This window comes from Fusarium proliferatum (genome assembly GCF_900067095.1).
Source record: "Fusarium proliferatum ET1 genome assembly, contig: FPRO_scaffold014, whole genome shotgun sequence".
Classification (NCBI taxonomy): domain Eukaryota; kingdom Fungi; phylum Ascomycota; class Sordariomycetes; order Hypocreales; family Nectriaceae; genus Fusarium; species Fusarium proliferatum.
The window spans coordinates 678,140-697,572 of record NW_022194803.1 but is presented as its reverse complement, the minus strand read 5'-3'; the positions used below and the strand labels follow the sequence as shown (position 1 = coordinate 697,572).

The 19,433-nt window shown below is 48.2% G+C and overlaps 8 protein-coding genes across 8 annotated transcripts; 5 read left to right on the top strand and 3 right to left on the bottom strand.

Annotated features, from left to right (window-relative positions):
* Positions 1 to 495: 495 nt before the first annotated feature.
* Positions 496 to 2,958, top strand: FPRO_03917 (uncharacterized protein; the record flags this gene model as incomplete). The annotated part of the gene is made up of 1 exon (XM_031223979.1): positions 496 to 2,958. The coding sequence occupies one exon, from the start codon at positions 496 to 498 to the stop codon at positions 2,956 to 2,958; it is 2,463 nt and encodes an 820-aa protein (XP_031089285.1).
* Positions 2,959 to 5,096: 2,138 nt separating this feature from the next.
* On the top strand, positions 5,097 to 6,845 carry FPRO_03918 (uncharacterized protein; the record flags this gene model as incomplete). The annotated part of the gene is made up of 1 exon (XM_031223978.1): positions 5,097 to 6,845. One exon carries the CDS (start codon positions 5,097 to 5,099, stop codon positions 6,843 to 6,845), a length of 1,749 nt encoding a protein of 582 aa, XP_031089284.1.
* Positions 6,846 to 8,414: 1,569 nt separating this feature from the next.
* FPRO_03919 (uncharacterized protein) lies at positions 8,415 to 10,038 on the top strand (the record flags this gene model as incomplete). The annotated part of the gene is made up of 4 exons (XM_031223977.1): positions 8,415 to 8,817; positions 8,879 to 9,251; positions 9,296 to 9,584; positions 9,640 to 10,038. The coding sequence occupies 4 exons, from the start codon at positions 8,415 to 8,417 to the stop codon at positions 10,036 to 10,038; spliced, it is 1,464 nt and encodes a 487-aa protein (XP_031089283.1).
* Positions 10,039 to 10,156: 118 nt separating this feature from the next.
* FPRO_03920 (uncharacterized protein) lies at positions 10,157 to 10,804 on the bottom strand (the record flags this gene model as incomplete). The annotated part of the gene is made up of 1 exon (XM_031223976.1): positions 10,157 to 10,804. The coding sequence occupies one exon, from the start codon at positions 10,802 to 10,804 to the stop codon at positions 10,157 to 10,159; it is 648 nt and encodes a 215-aa protein (XP_031089282.1).
* An 836-nt stretch (positions 10,805 to 11,640) lies between these two features.
* On the bottom strand, positions 11,641 to 12,114 carry FPRO_03921 (uncharacterized protein; the record flags this gene model as incomplete). The annotated part of the gene is made up of 2 exons (XM_031223975.1): positions 11,641 to 12,011; positions 12,066 to 12,114. The coding sequence occupies 2 exons, from the start codon at positions 12,112 to 12,114 to the stop codon at positions 11,641 to 11,643; spliced, it is 420 nt and encodes a 139-aa protein (XP_031089281.1).
* Positions 12,115 to 13,953: 1,839 nt separating this feature from the next.
* FPRO_03922 (uncharacterized protein) lies at positions 13,954 to 14,990 on the top strand (the record flags this gene model as incomplete). The annotated part of the gene is made up of 3 exons (XM_031223974.1): positions 13,954 to 14,058; positions 14,113 to 14,330; positions 14,390 to 14,990. The coding sequence occupies 3 exons, from the start codon at positions 13,954 to 13,956 to the stop codon at positions 14,988 to 14,990; spliced, it is 924 nt and encodes a 307-aa protein (XP_031089280.1).
* A 433-nt stretch (positions 14,991 to 15,423) lies between these two features.
* Positions 15,424 to 17,331, top strand: FPRO_03923 (uncharacterized protein; the record flags this gene model as incomplete). Its single annotated transcript, XM_031223973.1, has 5 exons — positions 15,424 to 15,470; positions 15,518 to 15,599; positions 15,681 to 16,771; positions 16,816 to 17,089; positions 17,134 to 17,331. The coding sequence occupies 5 exons, from the start codon at positions 15,424 to 15,426 to the stop codon at positions 17,329 to 17,331; spliced, it is 1,692 nt and encodes a 563-aa protein (XP_031089279.1).
* A 273-nt stretch (positions 17,332 to 17,604) lies between these two features.
* FPRO_03924 (uncharacterized protein) lies at positions 17,605 to 19,295 on the bottom strand (the record flags this gene model as incomplete). The annotated part of the gene is made up of 4 exons (XM_031223972.1): positions 17,605 to 17,754; positions 17,803 to 18,123; positions 18,172 to 18,405; positions 18,465 to 19,295. The coding sequence occupies 4 exons, from the start codon at positions 19,293 to 19,295 to the stop codon at positions 17,605 to 17,607; spliced, it is 1,536 nt and encodes a 511-aa protein (XP_031089278.1).
* Positions 19,296 to 19,433: the final 138 nt, after the last annotated feature.

Sequence of the window (19,433 nt, the reverse complement as noted above, 5' to 3'; positions counted from 1 at the left end):
AGGTCCCAATAGACTTTAGCTTTCGGGAAGGCAGTATGCGCATAGCCTCATCAATAACAATCCTGCATATTGGTATGCTTTTCATCAGAGACTTATTCACTATTTTTCCAACTCTGCTGACACCTGAACCCATTGGGCCAAAGTAACCAAAATTCAGTGGATCTGACTGTGGGGCGAGTCACAAGCTCCGACTCGAAACTAGCTTCGGAGAGTGACTCTAGACTGCCTCTTGCATACTCCGAGGGCTACGGCTTTGCCGATGAAAGACTTTGCTGCTGATTCACAATAGCGTATAACACCACCAACTTTCATTCTTGCCATGGATCCTTCAAATATGTGCGTATATTATGTTAAGAATTGCGTGCTGTCAAGAGCCATCGCAACATCCAAGACTCCATGTCTACTGCGCTCCATAGAAACATCCAGCCCATCCGTTACCGTCTGCAACAAGATTTTCAGTCAACAGCAATCACCCGGAAAAAGTGCCTCTCAACAATGGAGAGTAGAAGAATCAGTTCGAACGTCGAACTTTTGCGCAGGCAGACCAATCCTCTACCAACCCCTGGCCAGCGAAATGTACTGGTGACGAGCGCCCTCCCTTACGTCAACAATGTCCCCCATCTAGGTAATATCATTGGCAGTGTTCTTAGCGCAGACGTCTTTAGTCGATATAACAAAGCCCGGAACCGTACTACCCTGTATGTTAGTGGAACAGACGAGTACGGAACCGCGGCCGAGACGAGAGCATTGCAGGAGGGCGTCACGCCTCAGGAGCTCTGCGACAAGTATCATAGCCTTCACCGTCAGATATATGATTGGTTCGATATCGACTTCGACTATTTTGGCCGCACTGCTACCCCGAAGCAGACTGAGATCTCGCAACATATCTTTACCAGCCTTCATCGCAATAGCCTTCTCGAGGAGCAGGCGGCACTGCAACCCTACTGTCCGGAACACAATGCATTCCTTGCCGATAGGTTCATTGAAGGAACTTGCCCACGTTGTCAGTATGAAGATGCGAGAGGGGATCAGTGCGATAAGTGTGGCAATCTCCTCAGCGCATTGGAGTTGGTCAACCCGCGTTGCAAGCTCGATGGCGCTGCCCCCGCTCCAAGGGAGACAAGACACCAGTATCTACGCTTAGACAAGCTTGAGGAGCGAGTCGCGAACTGGTTTTCTGCATCGGTCAAGGCTGGAGGCTGGTCCAAAAATGGTGCTCGTATAACAGAGACGTTGCTGAAAGAAGGCTTGATTCCCCGCCCCATCACACGAGACCTCAAATGGGGAACCCCAGTACCTCTTCCGGGATACGAGAGCAAGGTACTCTACGTCTGGTTTGACGCGTGCATTGGATACATATCCATTACAGCTAGTCACACCCCTGATTGGGAACTTTGGTGGAGAAGTCCTGACGAGGTGAAGCTGTATCAGTTCATGGGTAAGGATAACGTTCCTTTCCATTCCATCGTTTTTCCATCGACTCTTATTGGAACCGGGGAGACATGGACCAAGTGTCACTACCTCGACGCGACAGACTACCTCAACTATGAGGATGGCAAGTTCTCCAAGTCACGGGGCATTGGAGTCTTTGGCAACGATGCCGCGGCTACTGGTCTAAGTGCCTCTGTGTGGAGATGCTATCTTCTCTCAACTCGTCCGGAAACTGGCGACACACGATTTGATTGGACATCGTTTATGTTCAAGAACAACTCGGAACTCTTGTCCAATCTCGGTAACTTGGCCAACCGCTTGATCAAGTTCACCATCAAGCACTTCAACGGTCGTGTCCCGGATTATCCACCCGAAATCAACAACGAATCTTTCTCGTCTCTGAGCCAAGATGTCAACCAGCTCCTGGCCAAATACCTCGACAGTATGGAAGCTGTGCGCCTACGTTCTGGTTTAGAAATAGCAATGGGCATTTCAACCCGTGGCAATCAATACCTCACTGAGAATGCTTTTGGCTCGGCATTAGTGGCTGATGACTTCGATCGAGCTGCTTCTGTGGTAGCCCATGGGCTCAATCTTGTGTACCTTCTTTCTGCATTGATCTACCCATATATGCCCTCTACAGCCGCAGATATCACGGCTCAACTCAATGCACCCCTACGTGCTATCCCCGAGCAGTGGAATGGCCAGGACTTACTTCCGGGGCACCAGATTGGCGAACCCAGACACCTCTTCCGGAAAATTGATAAGAAGCAGATTGAGGAATGGCGCCAACGCTTTGGTGGAACTGCCGAACTCTCTGGCAACAACAGCATCCCAGGCAACGCCAACTCAGCGAAGGTGAGGCAGCAGCAGAAAGAGCCAAAGGGAGGTCCAGGAGAAGCCATGAGGTCTTTTTTGCCAGGGATGATTGATCTGAGAGTCGGCAAAATATTACGTGCAGTTGAACATCCAAATGCTGACTCTCTATACGTTTCGACCATTAACTGTGGCGATCTCCCTGGTACAGCCAACACAGCCTGGGATGAGGAGTATGGAACCACAGTGCGGACTGTCTGCTCTGGTCTGAACGGGAAGATTCCACTTGTCGACCTCCAAGGACGACCAGTCGTGGTCGTGGCCAACCTGAAGCCTGTCAACATGAGAGGCGTCAGGTCAGCAGCAATGCTTCTGGCCGCCGAGCCTCGAGATAGCCGTGATGGAGGGTCCTGCATCGAGCTAGTTGAACCACCTACTGATGCTAGGACCGGGGAGCGATTGCATTTCGAAGGATGGGAGAGCTGCACGCCTGACCCAGTGTTGAAGCCTAAGGAAAAGCTTTGGGATATCTTGCAAGTGGCACTATCGACTAATTCTAAGCGAGAGGTCGTCATCCTTTCGGACAAGATTATTGCAAACGTGGCACCTTCATCTTTCAACGGAGTGTCAGGGTCAAGCGACAGTAGATTGGTGAGCAACAATGGTTTGTCCTGCTCCGTCACGAGCTTAGACCACGCCATTGTGAGGTAAATTTCCATGGGTATGATAGACTGAACAAATCCTGCTCTAGGCGAGGAGAGAGTTAGTAATATTAAAACTACTGGGACTTGAGTTTCCATAGACGCGAGAGTGACCGTTTTATCAAGGTTTGCCTCATGCTGGATCTGGAAGGATCAATTTGATTTAATTAAGGCTTTTACATGCTTCTTGATATCCACTTTAAATAACGAACTTCCCTAATTCTCTCTGCTGGCCCCCAAGCCATCTCCAGACTTGGTCTCAACTACCAGGACCTCGACACATATTTAGTCCCCTTTTCCGAAAGTCGACTCAGCAGCAATCATTCCCAAAGCTATACGTTGCTCTTCTTATCGCAAGTTGTGGGTTCATCTAGTCCTTGTCAGCTGCCAGACCCAATTTTGGTCGAGCTCCTCGTAACAGCACAATACGCTTCGTATAGTAATATCTTGTCAATTACAGTATCAGAAGGTGGAGATCAAGCTACCAAATAGACCAAGGCAATCTTGACGGGCATGATCTTCAAAAGTTGGAAGCCCATCTTGACCATCCCCGTCAGTGGCTGAAATAGGGGATTTAGACAATGACAAAGTATCCGCATCACTTCCGTTACACCCCATCTGGGGATTCTGACGTTTCCATTCGCCGAATTCCATATAATCTGATGGGGAATATACATCGCCGACCGGAGACTCGGGCCCAGGTCCAAGGGAGGATGCGCTCTCTTGTGAGAACCCTTCTTTGCTCAGGCATAGTCCTAAGCCGGCGATTAACTGGAGGTATATTTCAGGCTGAATTGCCAGACTGTCAATCCCGAGGGGAGTATTCTCGTCATTGGCCACCGTCAAAGCCCGAGAAGAGTATTCATTGCTGACCTTTGGCAGAATATATCTAAACGGGAAACCTTGGTTCGCCCTTGCAATCGGCTCTCGAGCAGTGGCAGCTTGCAAAAGAGCTCGCCTTTTTTCATCCTGTGGATTTTCCTCATTGAAAAATAATTCTTCCATGCCTGTGATAGTCCTGATTTTATGTGCTTGGGCTTCTCCTTGGGCTTCTCCTTCGCATATCAGAGGAGAATGTAGACCTGCGGAATCAGTTGGACATGGTTGAATAAAGTCTGTTGAGGAGTCAAGGATCTGGTGGCCATATAGTAGTTGAACGGAGGAGTCATCAGATGGTTCAGGTCTGATACCAAAGCTAAGCCTGTGTCTAAGCATGTGTCAGCAAATCTTGTACAAGTTGCGCAATGTATCATTTCACCTTCTGGGCTTCCTTGCCAATGGCTCACATGGTATGTTGTCGAAAAGGCAGTTGGTGCACGCTCCCTCTTTGCGGGTCACATCGCAACGCACCTTGCGTTTATGACAAGAACGGCACGCTCTTGGTGCTCTTCTTCGAGATACCCCAGTTGGCCTTGGAGTGGGCTCCCTCGGAGAAACCATGATAGGAAAGAATAATGCAACGCCAGCTCCAGACGGGAGAGAGAATGGAGGTAAATTAACCGCGGCAAGAATTGGAGGATAGATGATGTAGAAGGAGTAATGAACCAGAGGGGGATTTTAGTATTGACAAGAAAGTGCGGTGAGGGACAGAAGGTGGATAGGATCGAGATAGATACAACAGTACCTTGAATCAACGATCACCTCGTGATTACCCGCGCCCAATCGATTGACATAGGCTTGTGTACATACGTCCATTTGTTGGCTGCATCTTGAGAGTGACGCTGTGGCTATTGGTGCAGCAAATGTTGCTCCCATGCCTAAACGAGCTGTCCTCGGCGCCGGTGAACTTTCTGTAACCAAATGAGAACCGAGGTGCGCCTTGTTACGATGGGTGTATCGCCGACACCGAGACCTAACTGTTGGCTGTTACATTCCTCCGAGAACACCCAATTATCCTGCAATAATGGGTATTTGCTTGACGCCTTCGCCTGAGCAAGGGCGGGCTCGAGGTCTGTAGGGCGTGCATTGGCCGAATCGGAGTCGGCGAGGTGTCGGAGTGTTATCTACGCTTTCGGCGAAATCGCTCACAGCGGTATCACGCTCAACTTTTGGGGCTTAGTTTTATTTTATATAACACACCAAACTCACTTGATAGAACCTAGCTTGAACAGCGGCAGCATTATCTACTACACTCTCTGTTTTCACGTCATGTCTTTCGAAAATATGAAGATATCCTCCGCCAAAGTCGCGGAATATTTATTCCAGCGGCTGCGCCAATTGGATGTTACTTCAGTCCATGGTGTGCCTGGCGACTATAATCTCACTCTACCCGATTACATTGAGCCGGCTGGCCTTACGTGGGTTGGGAATGCCAATGAACTAAATGCCGGATATGCAGCCGATGGCTATGCTCGCGTCAAAGGAGTCGGCGCTCTCGTGACCACCTTCGGCGTCGGAGAACTCTCAGCTGTCAACGCCATCGCTGGGGCATACGCCGAAAGAGCGGCTGTGATTCATATTGTGGGCATTCCCTCTAGAGTGACGCAAGAGTCGAGATCACTTGTTCATCACACATTTGGGGACGGAGAATATGGACGTTTTGCAGAAATCTATCGCCATGTCACTGTTGCCCAAACCAGGCTAGTAGATACCAGAACTATCCCGGACCAGATCGACTCAATCTTGCAACAATGTCTCCTACACACTCGACCGGTCTATATCGAGGTCCCTGTTGACCTTGTCGATGCCACGGTATCGGCATCTCGCCTTAGTCATACACTGACACTGCCAAGCGACCTACCAAATGTGTTGACGTCGGCTTCAGTAGCCACGATCCTGGACAAGATTTACTCTGCAAAGCAACCCCTCATCATTGTCGACGGCGAGGTGCGGCCAATGAGAGTGGTAAACGAAGTGCAAGAAATAGTCAGAGCTACCGGCTGGCCAACATGGGCCACAGGATACTCCAAATCTCTGGTTGATGAAGGTTTGACAAACTTCCATGGCGTCTACAACGGAAGCTTTGAAAATTCTACATCGCGCAATTTTATCAACCACGCAGATCTAATTCTCTGCTTTGGTCCTCATTTCACTTCAACCAACACCTTCTTGTTCTCAAGCATTCCGGATCCGCAGGTCACGATGTTATTTATGGATACGGAGGTCAAACTAGGCAACGAGATGATTCGAAATTGCCCGGTTAAACCGCTTCTAGCTCGCCTCTTGCATGAGCTGGATCTCTCCAGGGTACACAAGTATGAGCCTTACCCTACTCTCCCCAGAGACAGCCTCTTGTCATTTTCTGGTCTTCCCTCAGATGGACTCATTGACCAAAAGAATGTGTGGCGTCTACTGGGGAACTTTCTTCGGCCAGGAGACATTTTAATGGCCGAGACTGGCACAGCTGGCTACGGAGCTCGACATATTCCCCTGCCGTCTCACACTAGGTACTTCGGGCCTGTGACCTGGCTCTCTATAGGATACATGCTTCCTGCTGCCCAAGGCACTGCACTCGCCCAGAAAGAGTTAATGAGTACTAATCAGTGGTCCGGCATTCACAATGCACGCACGGTTCTACTTATGGGCGATGGCAGTTTCCAGATGACTGCCCAAGAACTTTCTACCATTATTCGACATGATCTCGACGTCGTTGTTTTTCTTATCAACAATGATGGCTACACTATTGAGAGGTGTATTCATGGACTGACCCAGGGGTATAACGATGTACCATCGTGGCGTTACCTAGAGGCCCCCCGATTTTTTGGAGCCCCGGAAGATACATTTACTTATTCTTCTAAGAACTGGGGTGAACTCGAAGATGCCCTAAGTAGTAAAGCTTTGAGTGACGGCAAGGGCTTGAGGATGGTCGAGGTTCTGATGGGTCGGGAGGACGCACCTGAGGGGCCACTGGCCCAGTATCTAGATAAGCAAAGGATGCGCCTTGATAGTACAGTCTAGCTGCGACTTAGTACTATGTCAAGAAAAATGAACTCTTTCCTCCTCGGCGGACTAGCTCAGTGCGGATCTCACTATGGTGACCTTTGACGCAGAGAACCAGAGAAACATGGCCAAGATCTCGAAGGCATAGAAGAGTCAGAGAAGGTAAGCGTCAATGAGTGAAGACAATATCCGTAACATTATGGGATTGGGGCACTTTGGGCCTTGCGAAAGGTCGATAAACCAGTTGTCCCAACCTTGACCTTTATCGATTGGTCCACGAGTATGCGACCATCCTGTCAATGTCCCAACTCTCTTATTGACAATCTGCAGTTGTTAATGTCAAAGACTGGGAGCAGTGAAGAGGTTTTCACTGGGTACAATATCGCGCTAACTCTTTTCTTGCTTCCTTATCCCTTACTCGAAGTTCTCTGTAAAGTCAATCTGAAGCTCACTCGACTTAGTATCTGGATGCCGTCCATGGCCCTTCCTTGGGACCTGTATGGGGCTTTTCAAGGACTTCAAATGTCTCGTATTCGAGCAGCTCTTCCTGCGTATAACTTGCTGTAGCATGACTGACGACCTCAAAACCGGTTTCTTCCCTGTCGCTACATTTCTCTTTACTACTTACTATCAGGGATACGATATCTAGATAAGATGACGAGACGACGATTTTAATGCCTTGAAGGACTGGAGTATCTATATCACAGTAGTAAATTCCTTGTTCCGTCTTCGGAGTCGCACATAAGATAAATTTCGGGCTGAATGCAAAGTTATCCACAGGTCTAAGGGGGCGTTCCCTGAGTCCGATGACGTTGTTGGCTACGTTTCTCCGATCCGACGATTCTCCGAAGGACAAATGCCGAGGGGCGATTCTTCTCTCCGACGCCTGGTTTGTCTTCCGTAACATAACACCGCAACCTGAACAATTATTCACTACGTTTCATTGGAATGCCGAAAGAACGGAGAAAGCCTGCTTGCAATCCTTGTCGGACCTCGAAACTGGCATGCGACCATGGACAGCCCGTATGTTCTAGATGCCGCTCCAAAAACCGGGCCAGTGACTGTGTCTATCGCTCCAGGCCATTCCAGAAAGCCAAGGGGCCGGTAAGATCGGCGTTAGCCTCTAGCCCAGTTCAGACGCCAGTGGCTCCAGTACTCGCTTCGGAGAGTCCTATTACATCCGATGAGTAAACCAATCCCTACCTCACTGCGAGTTGATCCCACAACTGATTCTTGACAAGAGATTCCCAAGTTTTGGCTAGTCCATTAGGACGTGGAATTACCGACTCGGCTTCAGGGGGTATGTTGCCTAGGCATCATCTGTACCCGAACGCCGGATATCTTGGATCTTCTAGTCATAGCGCGCTCTTCAGTCACTTACCTGTTGGGCTTGAGCCAGAAATGGCGATTGAGAGTATTGATTCCGAACCTCAATCATTCTCGTCATCCAATAGCAGAGTAAATGAGGCGCACATATCCCATGGCGCTCAACTCATTGAACAACTTTGTCGGTATGCAAGCATTTCAGATTGCCTTGACTTAGCCAAGTCATGGCTTCAAACTGGGGCCAATCTTGTGTTGGGTAGCATGTTTACACAGGCCTGTCTTGAGACCATCGGCCTTGTTCTAGTTGGACAAGGAGAGGGAGTCATAGACGCCAAGGACATCTCTAGATCCTTCTTCTACAACTCCCGTCAGCCTCTCCTGACGACTCCACATACGACTCTTGAGGAGTATAGCGCCCAGTTTAATCGCGTAAATGGTCGTTGGGAGAGTATATGCTTGGGTCTCATTGCCATTTCAAGGGCGACTATGGGATTTCGTCAACCTACACGCCCTTTCCCTACTGAGGCCCAGCTACGACACATACGGCGATTGACCATGCACTTTGCTGACAGATGTATCGATATTTGTCTCTCCATGGATTGCCTCAATGACCTACAGCTCATACTTCAATATGAAAACTTCATCCTGCATTCTCTTGTCGATGGTGATCAAAGCAAGTTATTCCTCAAACTATCACAAGAAAGCCTCTCTGACAACTGGTAAAGGTTATGAGTCTTGGAGGAGGTTGGGGGATCTTTCGAGTTCTCTATTCGCTCTTGGTTATCACCAGCAACTGGAGAGCAGTGGACCTATACCGCCCTTCCTCCGAAGTCTACGCCAAGCGGCATTTGCATCCTCTTACTCCGCTGATAAGAATGTATCCATCTTTCTCGGCAGACCCCCCCGAATATCCAGGAAGTTCTGTCATTTCCGGCAGCTCAGCCTCGATGCGTACTACTCCTACACCTGGGCCCCTGATTCCAAGCTCGACCTATTTGCTGATGCGCGCTGGGCAGCCCTTTGTGCGATTCTGAAGGAGGAGATCATAGTGGAGCTGTTTGGGGAAGAGCAATTTGACAAGAGAGTTGAGAAAGCACGGTTTGTTATATCTTCTGATGCATAAGTCCAGCTGACATGTCTAGCCACATCCAAACCACCGCAGAACTGCAGTGGTCATCATTACCGCAACACTTTCGGCTTGAAATGCCTATGAAATCTTATGATCGACCAGCTGCTGAGCTAGATCTCATGCTCGGTGCCAAGCTCAAACACCTTCACGTTCTATTTCTTCAGCATCTCGCGCTGGTCCGTCGAGTCTCAGAACCCGATACTCAACTCCGCAATATTGCACAGGAAATACTCGGCCTCGTAGTGGAAGCTATCCTCTTCAAAGATCACCTAGTGCACTCTGGAACATCTCTCACCTGGAAAGTAAGACAGCGCCCAGCTAGGTTACGGTCACGGTCAATGTTAACGACTCCAACAGGTGGTATACTACGGTCTAGCAGCAGCAGGTGTCACTTGTTTGTCCTTGCTCCAGAATCAGCAACCTGCAGAACATGAAGCAGTTGCTAGTCCCAAGGTACTTCGAGACCTCGGCGTGTTGGTCGCCGAAATTGAATTTGGGACTTTGGTCTATAAAGAGGATGCCAACTATGCATTATTGGCTGGAGCTACACAGACTATCAAGAATATTCTGGATAGTATCTCCAGATCCAGACTCAGTCAACGGCGCTTGACTGTACAGGCACCTGATGCTGCGGTTCAGGATGACCCCGAACTTGGTTCCACATCGTGGGACCTATGGGGCACAGGTAATCTACAGGACTTTGATACCAACTTTTGGCTCATGCTAGCAGAGCACCCCTTGACATTTAATACATAAAGAGCATTGGTCTTGAATGTAAACAACTTCCCTAGCTCGTAAGAGGTGATTAAGGTGATTGAATTGCCTACAGAACTAGACGTTAAGCTGTCAATAATTGTTCATAAAAACCACCAAATCAGAGTTCCTTGTTATGCAAATGAATCTCAAGAATCCAATGCCTCTTATTCCCATCCTTGCCAACCGTGTTCATAGAGTTGCTATTCCCCTGCGCAATGTAAAGGGTAATCTTGTCCTTAGGAATGCGTTCATGCGGAAAAGACCCAACAATATGTCCCGCAATCGGCGCACCAAACTCAAAACCCTCCTTCTCAGCAGCCTCCTTGGCAATATTGTAGAGTTGTTCTCCCGTCATGTCTGGATTCTCGCAGTACCTGGCTTTGACGTCGATCCAGATTGGCTCAAGGGCGTCGCGCAGCTTAATCTTATTAGGGTCGTTTCCCAATACAAAGGTGCGGCCGAAATCAGCTTCCCACTCTTCAAAGACAGGCCCAAGGTCGACGATGAGGATGTCGTCTTGTTGAATTATTCTGTCGGGTGGGTTATCCTCGAATGGCCTCAATGTGTTGGGTCCACTGCGAATCACTCGTTTATGCCAATGAGTCCTCACACCATGACGCTCAGCACCAAGAGCATGGATTTCGTTGTTCAACTCTTTCTCGCTGATGCCAGGGCGGATGAGACTTTTCTCAATCTCATCGAATAGCTCGATAGCCTTTTTCTCGGCATCTCGAAGTGAGGCCGCGCGTTGTTCTTCAGCTGACATTTGTGAAATCGTGACTCTTTTTGGTAGAATAAGGTGTGACAGGACAACGAAGGTAATTGTGATGCACTGGACCACTCATAGTGATGTTATTTGTAACCAGCAGAAAGCTGACATAACCAGAAGTTGTCGGCGGAACGATTATGCGGCTGTCTGTCGATGGACGGGTTCCTGTTCTGATTGCCATATTTGGGATAGGGCTCTCCGCTGTCGGACTGCCTTGGAATATTTCTGCGCCCTACGCGGGTTTAAACGATGTTTGGCTTGTTCAACCTATTGCATTAACTGAATGTGTCACAGAGATCAAGTCGGTCAAACTGCTTTGGTTATAAGTCAAGATGGTAGCAAAAGGCATCGAATACTCCGAGGATCCCGAGTACCCATCAAGTTGGCAGTCGAAGCAACAACGGAGATCTTCGCGATTAGAAGGGAAGTCACAGCACATTAGAATTGGCGCGGAGAGATTGGGGTTTTATTTTCCATATCGAAAGATGCCACTAGTAAGATCTTGAGATGCACAGTTCAGGAAATGCATATCAGAAGGTAACAACAACATGGCTCTTAAGAACGATTTATTTGCTGCCAAGTTCTACATAGAGTATATATTGTTGTATATGAACGTTGATTGCGACAAGAGTGCATTGCCGTTTGATACAAAAGATGCGCAAAAAGGCAGAAGAGACCTTTCCAGGAGACGTCTCATGCCATCGAGGGTATATAGTCTGTGATGAAATATGTAAGTGTCGCACTCGGAAGGACAGGGATAAAAGCTGGCAAATATCGGACGAGTTTTGACCTCCATCTGGGAGTGAAAAGCATGAACAGCGAGGATAGGATCATCAGTCCCACTGAGCTTCGAGCACCTTGGACTCCGGTTCCCACTGGTTTATGGCGTCGTCATTAGGATATCCGACGTATTGGACAAAGTATTCAGTTCCTTGCCCGTTCTCCCTGCGGCGGTGAGCGTACAGGATTCGAAGGGGACACGTCTCCCTGATGCCTTGTGCATCTCTTCCGCCAGCTTTATGCCAGTAGGCCATGAGCTTTCCTTCATCGCGTTCATGGACAAGTCTCTCGTCAACCCAACCCTCCCATCGGGCCCTGGACTTCGAGCCCTTGATAAACAAGGCCACGAAAGGGCCATCCTTGTCGCCGACGGTATCGACCTTGTGCTTGAGAATTAAAAAGTTGGGATGGACGGATTCCATTGCTGTCTTATGTTAGACTCTCTATACGGTATCTAGAGCAGAGGATTGGGACTCACGACTGGGGGTGATAGTCCAAGAATTGGGAGAGGAAATGTGATGGGCCATTTCAGATGTGTCAGCAGTGAGGGAGTTGCTGCTGCTGTACTGTGTATTGTCGAAATAGTAAGGGCAATTAATTATAATAGACGGTTGGTATTGGTGGTTATAGTATGACAAGGAGATAAATAGTGTTGGGGATTCTGAGAAATGTAAAGACAAATGTCGTTGATGGTGATGTTTGTGTTATGCTGGGCACTTTCAGACCAGATCGTAGAGAATAAATGTAAAGTTCTGAAGAATGGTGAGAATGAGAAGGAAGATGAAACTCGTCAGGACACGGGGACAAGGCGAGCTTTTATAGCTGTTATTGCCAACCTTTGCTCGTGACTGGGCTCATTGCCACACCACAGACTTCTGTTATTGAAGTTATTTGCGAGATCACACGACGGTATCAAAGTTAAATGTTGGGCAGCACCATACAGAGCAGAGGCAGGGATTTCTTAACTTGCAAGACCGAAAGTTTAAATCGCAAACTGGCCAAGAAGCCTTGACATTTCTGTCTTCATTGGCCATCTATCAAAACGCGATTGTAGCTCTATTTTCAGAGTTGAGACATTGTATACAGCGTGGTCGACCCATTGGCCAGGGTTCAGTAAGACTTTTCGGTTGCGAGAGTCTCCCATGTCGATTCAAGTTTTCATAGAGCTTATTTTAGGAACGTCTATGTTAACAACTACCACAGATGGTCGTGTCACAAAGCTTACCTCATAATCAGTGTTCATGCAGTTCCAGAACAAAATTATACACGTAGGGTCGCCTGGTACACACAGTATCTCATGCATAAGCTTCAGGGGTCAAGCCAATAGATGTTTTGTCATAACCAATTTCTTCGATGATTGATAGCTGTGTTGCATCGTGCCGTAACTATTTGAGATTTCCCTAACGTCCTCCCTTGCGACTCACTTGGTTTGCAGATATTCACAGTGGAAGCTGAGCCTGAAGATATGGGTCTGTCATGGGAGTCAGTCTAGGAAGCCTTTCCGCCTTCCACGAGCCATCACCCGCAAAGATAAACTAAACGCTAATAAGACTGAGCTCATAACCAAGTGGTGCATACATAATGTGCTCGATGTTTAAGTTCTCCACCTGAGATCAAGTCTTCATACAAACTTTGGACACAGAAGCCTCGGGATTGCCCTGTATGATGAGGACTATGGTACCTCAGACTGGGCCTAGGTCATCTTCCATGGAGCCGTAGATCTTCGTTTTTCTATTTCACCTGACTTTGCTACTTGTCTACTGCACTACAGCTCGTTTAGTAGGTCTGCATCAGGCTCTAAATATGATCACCAGGATTCTATCTCTGGGGGCATGAATGTCAATTTTTTACGGAGATTCAAGAAGTTATTGAGCAGTGCAGCCGTTGTTCACGAGTCAAAAGCATCTGCCCCAAGACGAGGTAGAGAACTTGAATAGAGAATAAAGTTCTGGATACGATCAGTATCGATCAGGAGCTTCTCTTCGTTTGAGACTTTGAGCTTTGGAATTCTCGGAGCCTACATGGCTAGTACGGATGGAATCCTGGCAAGACCTTTCTCCGTTCGATGCCGGGAAGTTTCTGAACCACGATTGTCTCGGCAGTATTTTAATTCCGACCCGGCATTTATTTATCATCCTTTGCTCAATTAAGGGGCTTTCTATCCGCACAACCGCCCGTCTTTGGCTAATCTACATTATTATGCTGCCAATCCTTTACTGTTATGCGTACCACGCAGTTTCATAAATAGTCTCTGTACCTCCCGGAACATTTCTTATCATCCATCATCTATCTCTCTCATTGATCGTATCTGGATAGACATACACCTTTATCAACAGAAGAAGCAAAATAAACAAAACACGAAGACCATGGCTATTATTGCTGTCGCTGGAGGCGCCGGAAAGCTCGGCCGCGCGATTGTTGAAGCCATCGTCGAAAAGGGTCAGGATACCGTGGTAGTCCTGGCTCGAGAGGTAATTATATCACATTACAAAACCTGACAGGAAGAGATCTGACACATGTTCCAGGCCAAAGAGTTACAAGGAGTGAAGGTTATCGCTGTCGACTACACCGACGTCGATAAACTTGCTGCGATGCTCGAAACCAACAGCATTGAAATCGTCATATCCACGATCAACGCCTTAGATGACGTTTCAGCCGAGCTGAACTTGATCCAAGCAGCTGAGAAATCAGCATCTACGAAACGATACATCCCCAGTATTTATGGCATTCAATACACTGAACAGTCAGTGCTGCAATGCCATGTCACTCAAACCTGAGAACAAGGCTAACCTTCGAGCGTAGGATAGCATCGTATTTTCCCATCGCTCGGGCCAAGCGCGGTGTCATTGCTGCCTTGGAAGCAACCTCGACACTCGAGTACACTGTTGTTTACAACGGCTTCTTCGCCGACACCTGGGTTCTTCCCAAGGTCAAGTCTTACCAAAGCCCTTTCGCTCTGGTCGTCGACGTCGCCAACAATTTCGCCGCCATTCCCGGGTCTGGGAACGAGCTTGTGACTTTCACTCATACCTTTGACATCGCGCGCTTTATCGCGGTCCTTGTTGGCGCTGCCAAATGGGACAAGGCGTCGTATGTGATTGGAGACAAGGTCTCGTGGAATCAATTCGTGCAATACGCCGAGGAGGCCAAGGGCGCCAAGTTCACGATCACGCATGACTCGATCGAGGACCTCAAGGCCGGTAGGGTCACAGAGCTGCCCTCTCACCCGCAGATGTATTCGTTCTTCCCCAAGCAGATGCTGCAGGGCTTCTGTGCTGCTTTTGGTCGCATGTTTGCTGAAGGGGAGTTCGACCTCAAGCCTGAGCGTACGCTCAATGAGGCGTTCCCTGAGGTCAAGGCGCGAAAGATCAAGGACCTTCTCTTTGAGGCTTGGGGAAAGTAGATTCAACAGTAGCTAGCTTATGATCAACAAAGTCCTGGTTGGCAGGAGGAAATTTGTGGGGAATAGGCATTCCTTGCCTATGATTACTAAGTGATGTCGGATGTATTTTAATTCCGACCCTTGTGACATTTGACAAATCAATTGGGTCGATTTTAGAAACAACGCCAACTTCAAAGACAAGCATGAAACCCTTTGACTCTTTATTCTATGATACCATCTATCAGTAATTTGAACTACTGAACGAGCGGAATGGATATTCAAGACGCGCGGGCCGTCGCTGATGGAACAGGCCGGCGAATTGGGAATGTAAGCCCCCGCAGTCATACGTCTTACCCTGCAGGACTAAATCCAATAGGCTTGTGTTCCGTGTAGAAGCAGCAAAGTACGATGTGACGGCAAATTACCGAGTTGTCAAAGATGCTTGAATCGAAAGATGACATGCCACTACGGTGAGCGGAGAGGTAGGGGGCGTGGCAAAAGGTGCGTTCCGTTATAACATGAAGGACTCAATCGTTGATTGCCAATAGCAAGCAGTACATCAAAACACTAGAGGAGCGCCTAAAGAATGTCGAAGTTGCACTAAAAGGCTCTCCTACAGTGAATCTCGATGTAAGTTCAGGGTCTGTAGATCCTGGACACTCCGATGAGATATCCGATAGCCATGAGACAACAGCGGCTAATCAAATTCAGTCCCTGCCGTTGGCATGGCCAGAAGAGATCACCAGCACCATAATCCATGCTCAGAAGAACAACATCAACCCTGAACGAAAAGTTTTCGCCCCACTCCCCCTGACAGAGTATATTTTACACTTGATACCCCACGCCTTAGAAGACATGTATGAAGCGCAGTCGCTCTTCAGCACCGACGATGTTTCGAAGCTTTTCAATGAGCAGTATTCAGCGGGCCCATCAAACTGTCACGCTAATCCTACTCGTTGGGCCACACTGAACGCTCTACTTGCCACTGGCATTCAATGGAAAGCTGACAACAAGGCAATAAAAGACTTGTACCCTCTTTCATGGGCATACTTCAAAAATGCCTCTTCCATCTTCCCAGAGATCGTCATGCACGCTGACGGTATCGAGTCCTGTCAAGCGCTGATTGCTATGGCTTTGCTTATGAGGGGAACTGCTGACGCCCGCGCATTTACGGCACTACTATCCGCGGCGGCGCATGCTGGCCACAGCGTTGGCTTGCAGTTGGAAGATATTCATGGGTCAAACAGCGTGATCGACGTAGAAAGGCGCAAGAGGCTTTTCTGGACGATATACGTGCTCCGATGTAATGCGTCGCTCAACTTTGACCTTCCCGCCCCGTCTGAAGAAGTTTATACCGAGCTCCCATCACAGGGCCTCGTAACAGACGCTGGCCTTAGTACAGATCTACTGAGGCATATGTCATCATTGGCACAGGTTCAGTCGAGAATAAGTCGATGCTCGAGTCCTGGCTCGTCACTCTCCAAGAACTGTGATAAGATGATCCAGGATCTTATTGAATTAGATATCGACCTCGAGTCATGGAGGACAGAACTGCCTCCAGACGTTCAGCCCACAGCATTGGACCAAGTGGACAATCTCGGCATCATACAGCTCCGCTTTGCCTACTATGCTTCTACTTGGAAACTGTATACAGCTATGGGGAAGCTTTATAGTGTCCCTCTCACGCTGATCGAACGAGAACAGCCAAATTTGCATCTGAGTACACTTCTCCCCACGCATAGCGCCAGAGCTACAATCTCCTTACTTCAAGGTCTATACTCACAGCCATTGGCATCTTTATGGTAAGCGCCTGCCTGATTATGTATTTCGTATACTGATGTCTCAGGCAAATCATCTGCTACCCAGTCTGTGCTGTTCTGATCCTCTTGACAGCAGTGCTCAATGGTCCTGGAGATTCAGAGGTGCTTTTGAACGTCGAATCAATTAGGACATTCGTCGTGTTTCTGCAATCCTTCCAAGACCGAGAGGAATGTGATCTGAATGGTCTTATCGAGTTTTGCTCCAAGCTGTACGATGTTGCATCGTTTGCACAACGCAGTTCAACAGATCTGTCGAACCAGAGTGAAGATGACACCCAAGGAGTATGGGGCCAGTATGCAGTAAGCCTGGATCACACGAAATGTCAACTCTGCTGACCTCTTAGGACTTGCGTATCCGCCTTTCAGGTTCTCAAGACCCCATGCTACTCGCGCAGGGCCTCCTTACCAATATGCCGCTTCTGGGCGCGAAAGCAACGGAAGTGTTCTCCGGCACAATAGCAGAGGCTAGGGAGGATGGGTTCACACGGCTTGTACCCAATGTACTCAAACCCAGCTCATTCAACTTCTTAGCCAAGCAATAGACAATCAGCGCATCAGCATCAGCCACGTTTTAGGCATCTGTCCAACCTAACCATGTCCTTTGGCGCTCAAGCCCGTGAAATATAAACCATTTGCTGAACTTGATTCCACTCTCTACTCATAGTACCCAGCTTGTACTTTAGTAATCGCTTCGCCTATCGCTCCCATCGACGATGTCTCCCTTTTATGGTATTGCATGTAATAAGCGCCGGCCGCGTGATTTGTGTCATTTCTCAGAACTGTTTGATGATAATAACACTCTGTATTCAATGCTCTCAATAAATGTCTTCCTTTATTGACTTCAGATCTCTCAGGTCTGATTCAGTAACTCTGAGAACCAAACCCTTGTCACGAAACAACATATAGGAGTCAAACTGCATTGCCTGATGTGGCTCAGCCAGCTGGAAGTCGAAGTGGCGAAAGAGCTAGAGCTCTCGTTAGCATCCGAGCAATTGCATCGGTTTAGTCCGTACCTCGAAGAAAATCTTATTCAGTTCCATTAAGGCGATCGGCTTCCCCAAACAACTCCATCTCCCAAGCCCAAAGGTCAATTCAACATCTCGCTTTAGCTTAGCACTTGTCTTATCATCAACCTCCGTGAATCTCTCTGGTCTGAAGATGTGGGCATCCTTGCCAAACAAGGTCTCTGAGCGGAGGAGTCCTGAGAAATTCATTCCTATATTGGTGCCTGCAGGGAGAAATGTTCCGTTATGGAATTCACCGCCAGTTGGAACCTCCTTGAAACTCATGTTGGTCGAGACAGAGCGGATACGAAGACATTCATATACAACAGCCTGTTGATATCTTTAGTTATGTTTCCACTAGTAATTCATATTACGAACCTGTATATATGGTAGAAAAAGCGATTCTGCGTTGCTGATTGGTCTCGAAGCCCATCCTTCGCGGACGGCGTTTGCGACCTCTTGCTTCAAGGCCGAATACACGTGGGGTGTTGCAAGGATGTGAAGCATGCCTGCTCTGAGAACAGATGCCGTGGTATCCGAACCTGCGACGAACATGAATATTGACTCAATCTCGCATTCGTCTTTACTCAACCCGTGCTTCTTGAATGAACTCTTCAGGGAGTATTAGTAGGGCTCTGAGACTCCTCAATCGGTAGATAAAAGAGACTCACGAGCATATCCCGCTTGACTTGGCCATCACCGTGGTAGAATTCCTCAACAACCTTATTGGTAAGGCCCATCATTTTCCCTATTCCTTTCTTGTCTTTGATACTCGGACCAAACAGCCAGAGAAAGAGGGGAGAGAAGACAATGTTCCGAAGCCATGGAACGTCGGTTGTTAACGAAACAACAGGCAGATAATCGTTCAGCGTATCGAAGAAACAGTGCATGTCCTCGTCTCTGTTCAAGCAGCCAAATTCCTGGCCTAGCGCAAGGCGGGAGATGACGTCTAAAGTAAAGAGGCCTGCGGTTTTTGACCATACAAGCGGACGGAACTCTTTAGGCTTAGATATATATTTATCCTGTATCAGATGGATGAGGTTCATGATCTGCTCATCAACAGCAACTTCCGGACCCATTGTTTCTTTTCCACTGTAACCATATATAAGCTTTGCTTTCATTTTGTCATGGGCTATCGGGTCCCTCATCATGAAAAGAGACTCATGCCAGGGATTCAATCGGGAACCGCTGTAAGATGCTCCTTTAGCATATGAGCTTTTCGTGCCGTTGATTCTGCGCAATAGCTCCAGATCATCCGTAAAAACCTCGTACGGGCCGACCCTGACTATAGGGCCATATTTCTTATTGAGCTCAAGGTGAGCCTGGTATTGTTTGCCACTGAGAGCTAATCGGGCAAGCCAAAGATATGAAAACTTGGCTAAGAAGGGCCCGGGTATATGACGTAGACGATACCATGCCATAATAGAAGATACGATGTACCAAGCGATGATGGCCAGAGCGGCAGCCCACCAATGGCTGGATTTAAAGTGCTCAAGAAGCATATTGATGAGTTGTCTTCAGTTTGATAAAGAACAGAGGAGATTGAACAGCCTGAAGAATTGGTAGGGCTGGAATCATATACCCAGAGGCATGGTTTAAATCCCTCTCGGTGGCGGCGATAATCCCAGATTCGGCGGCGG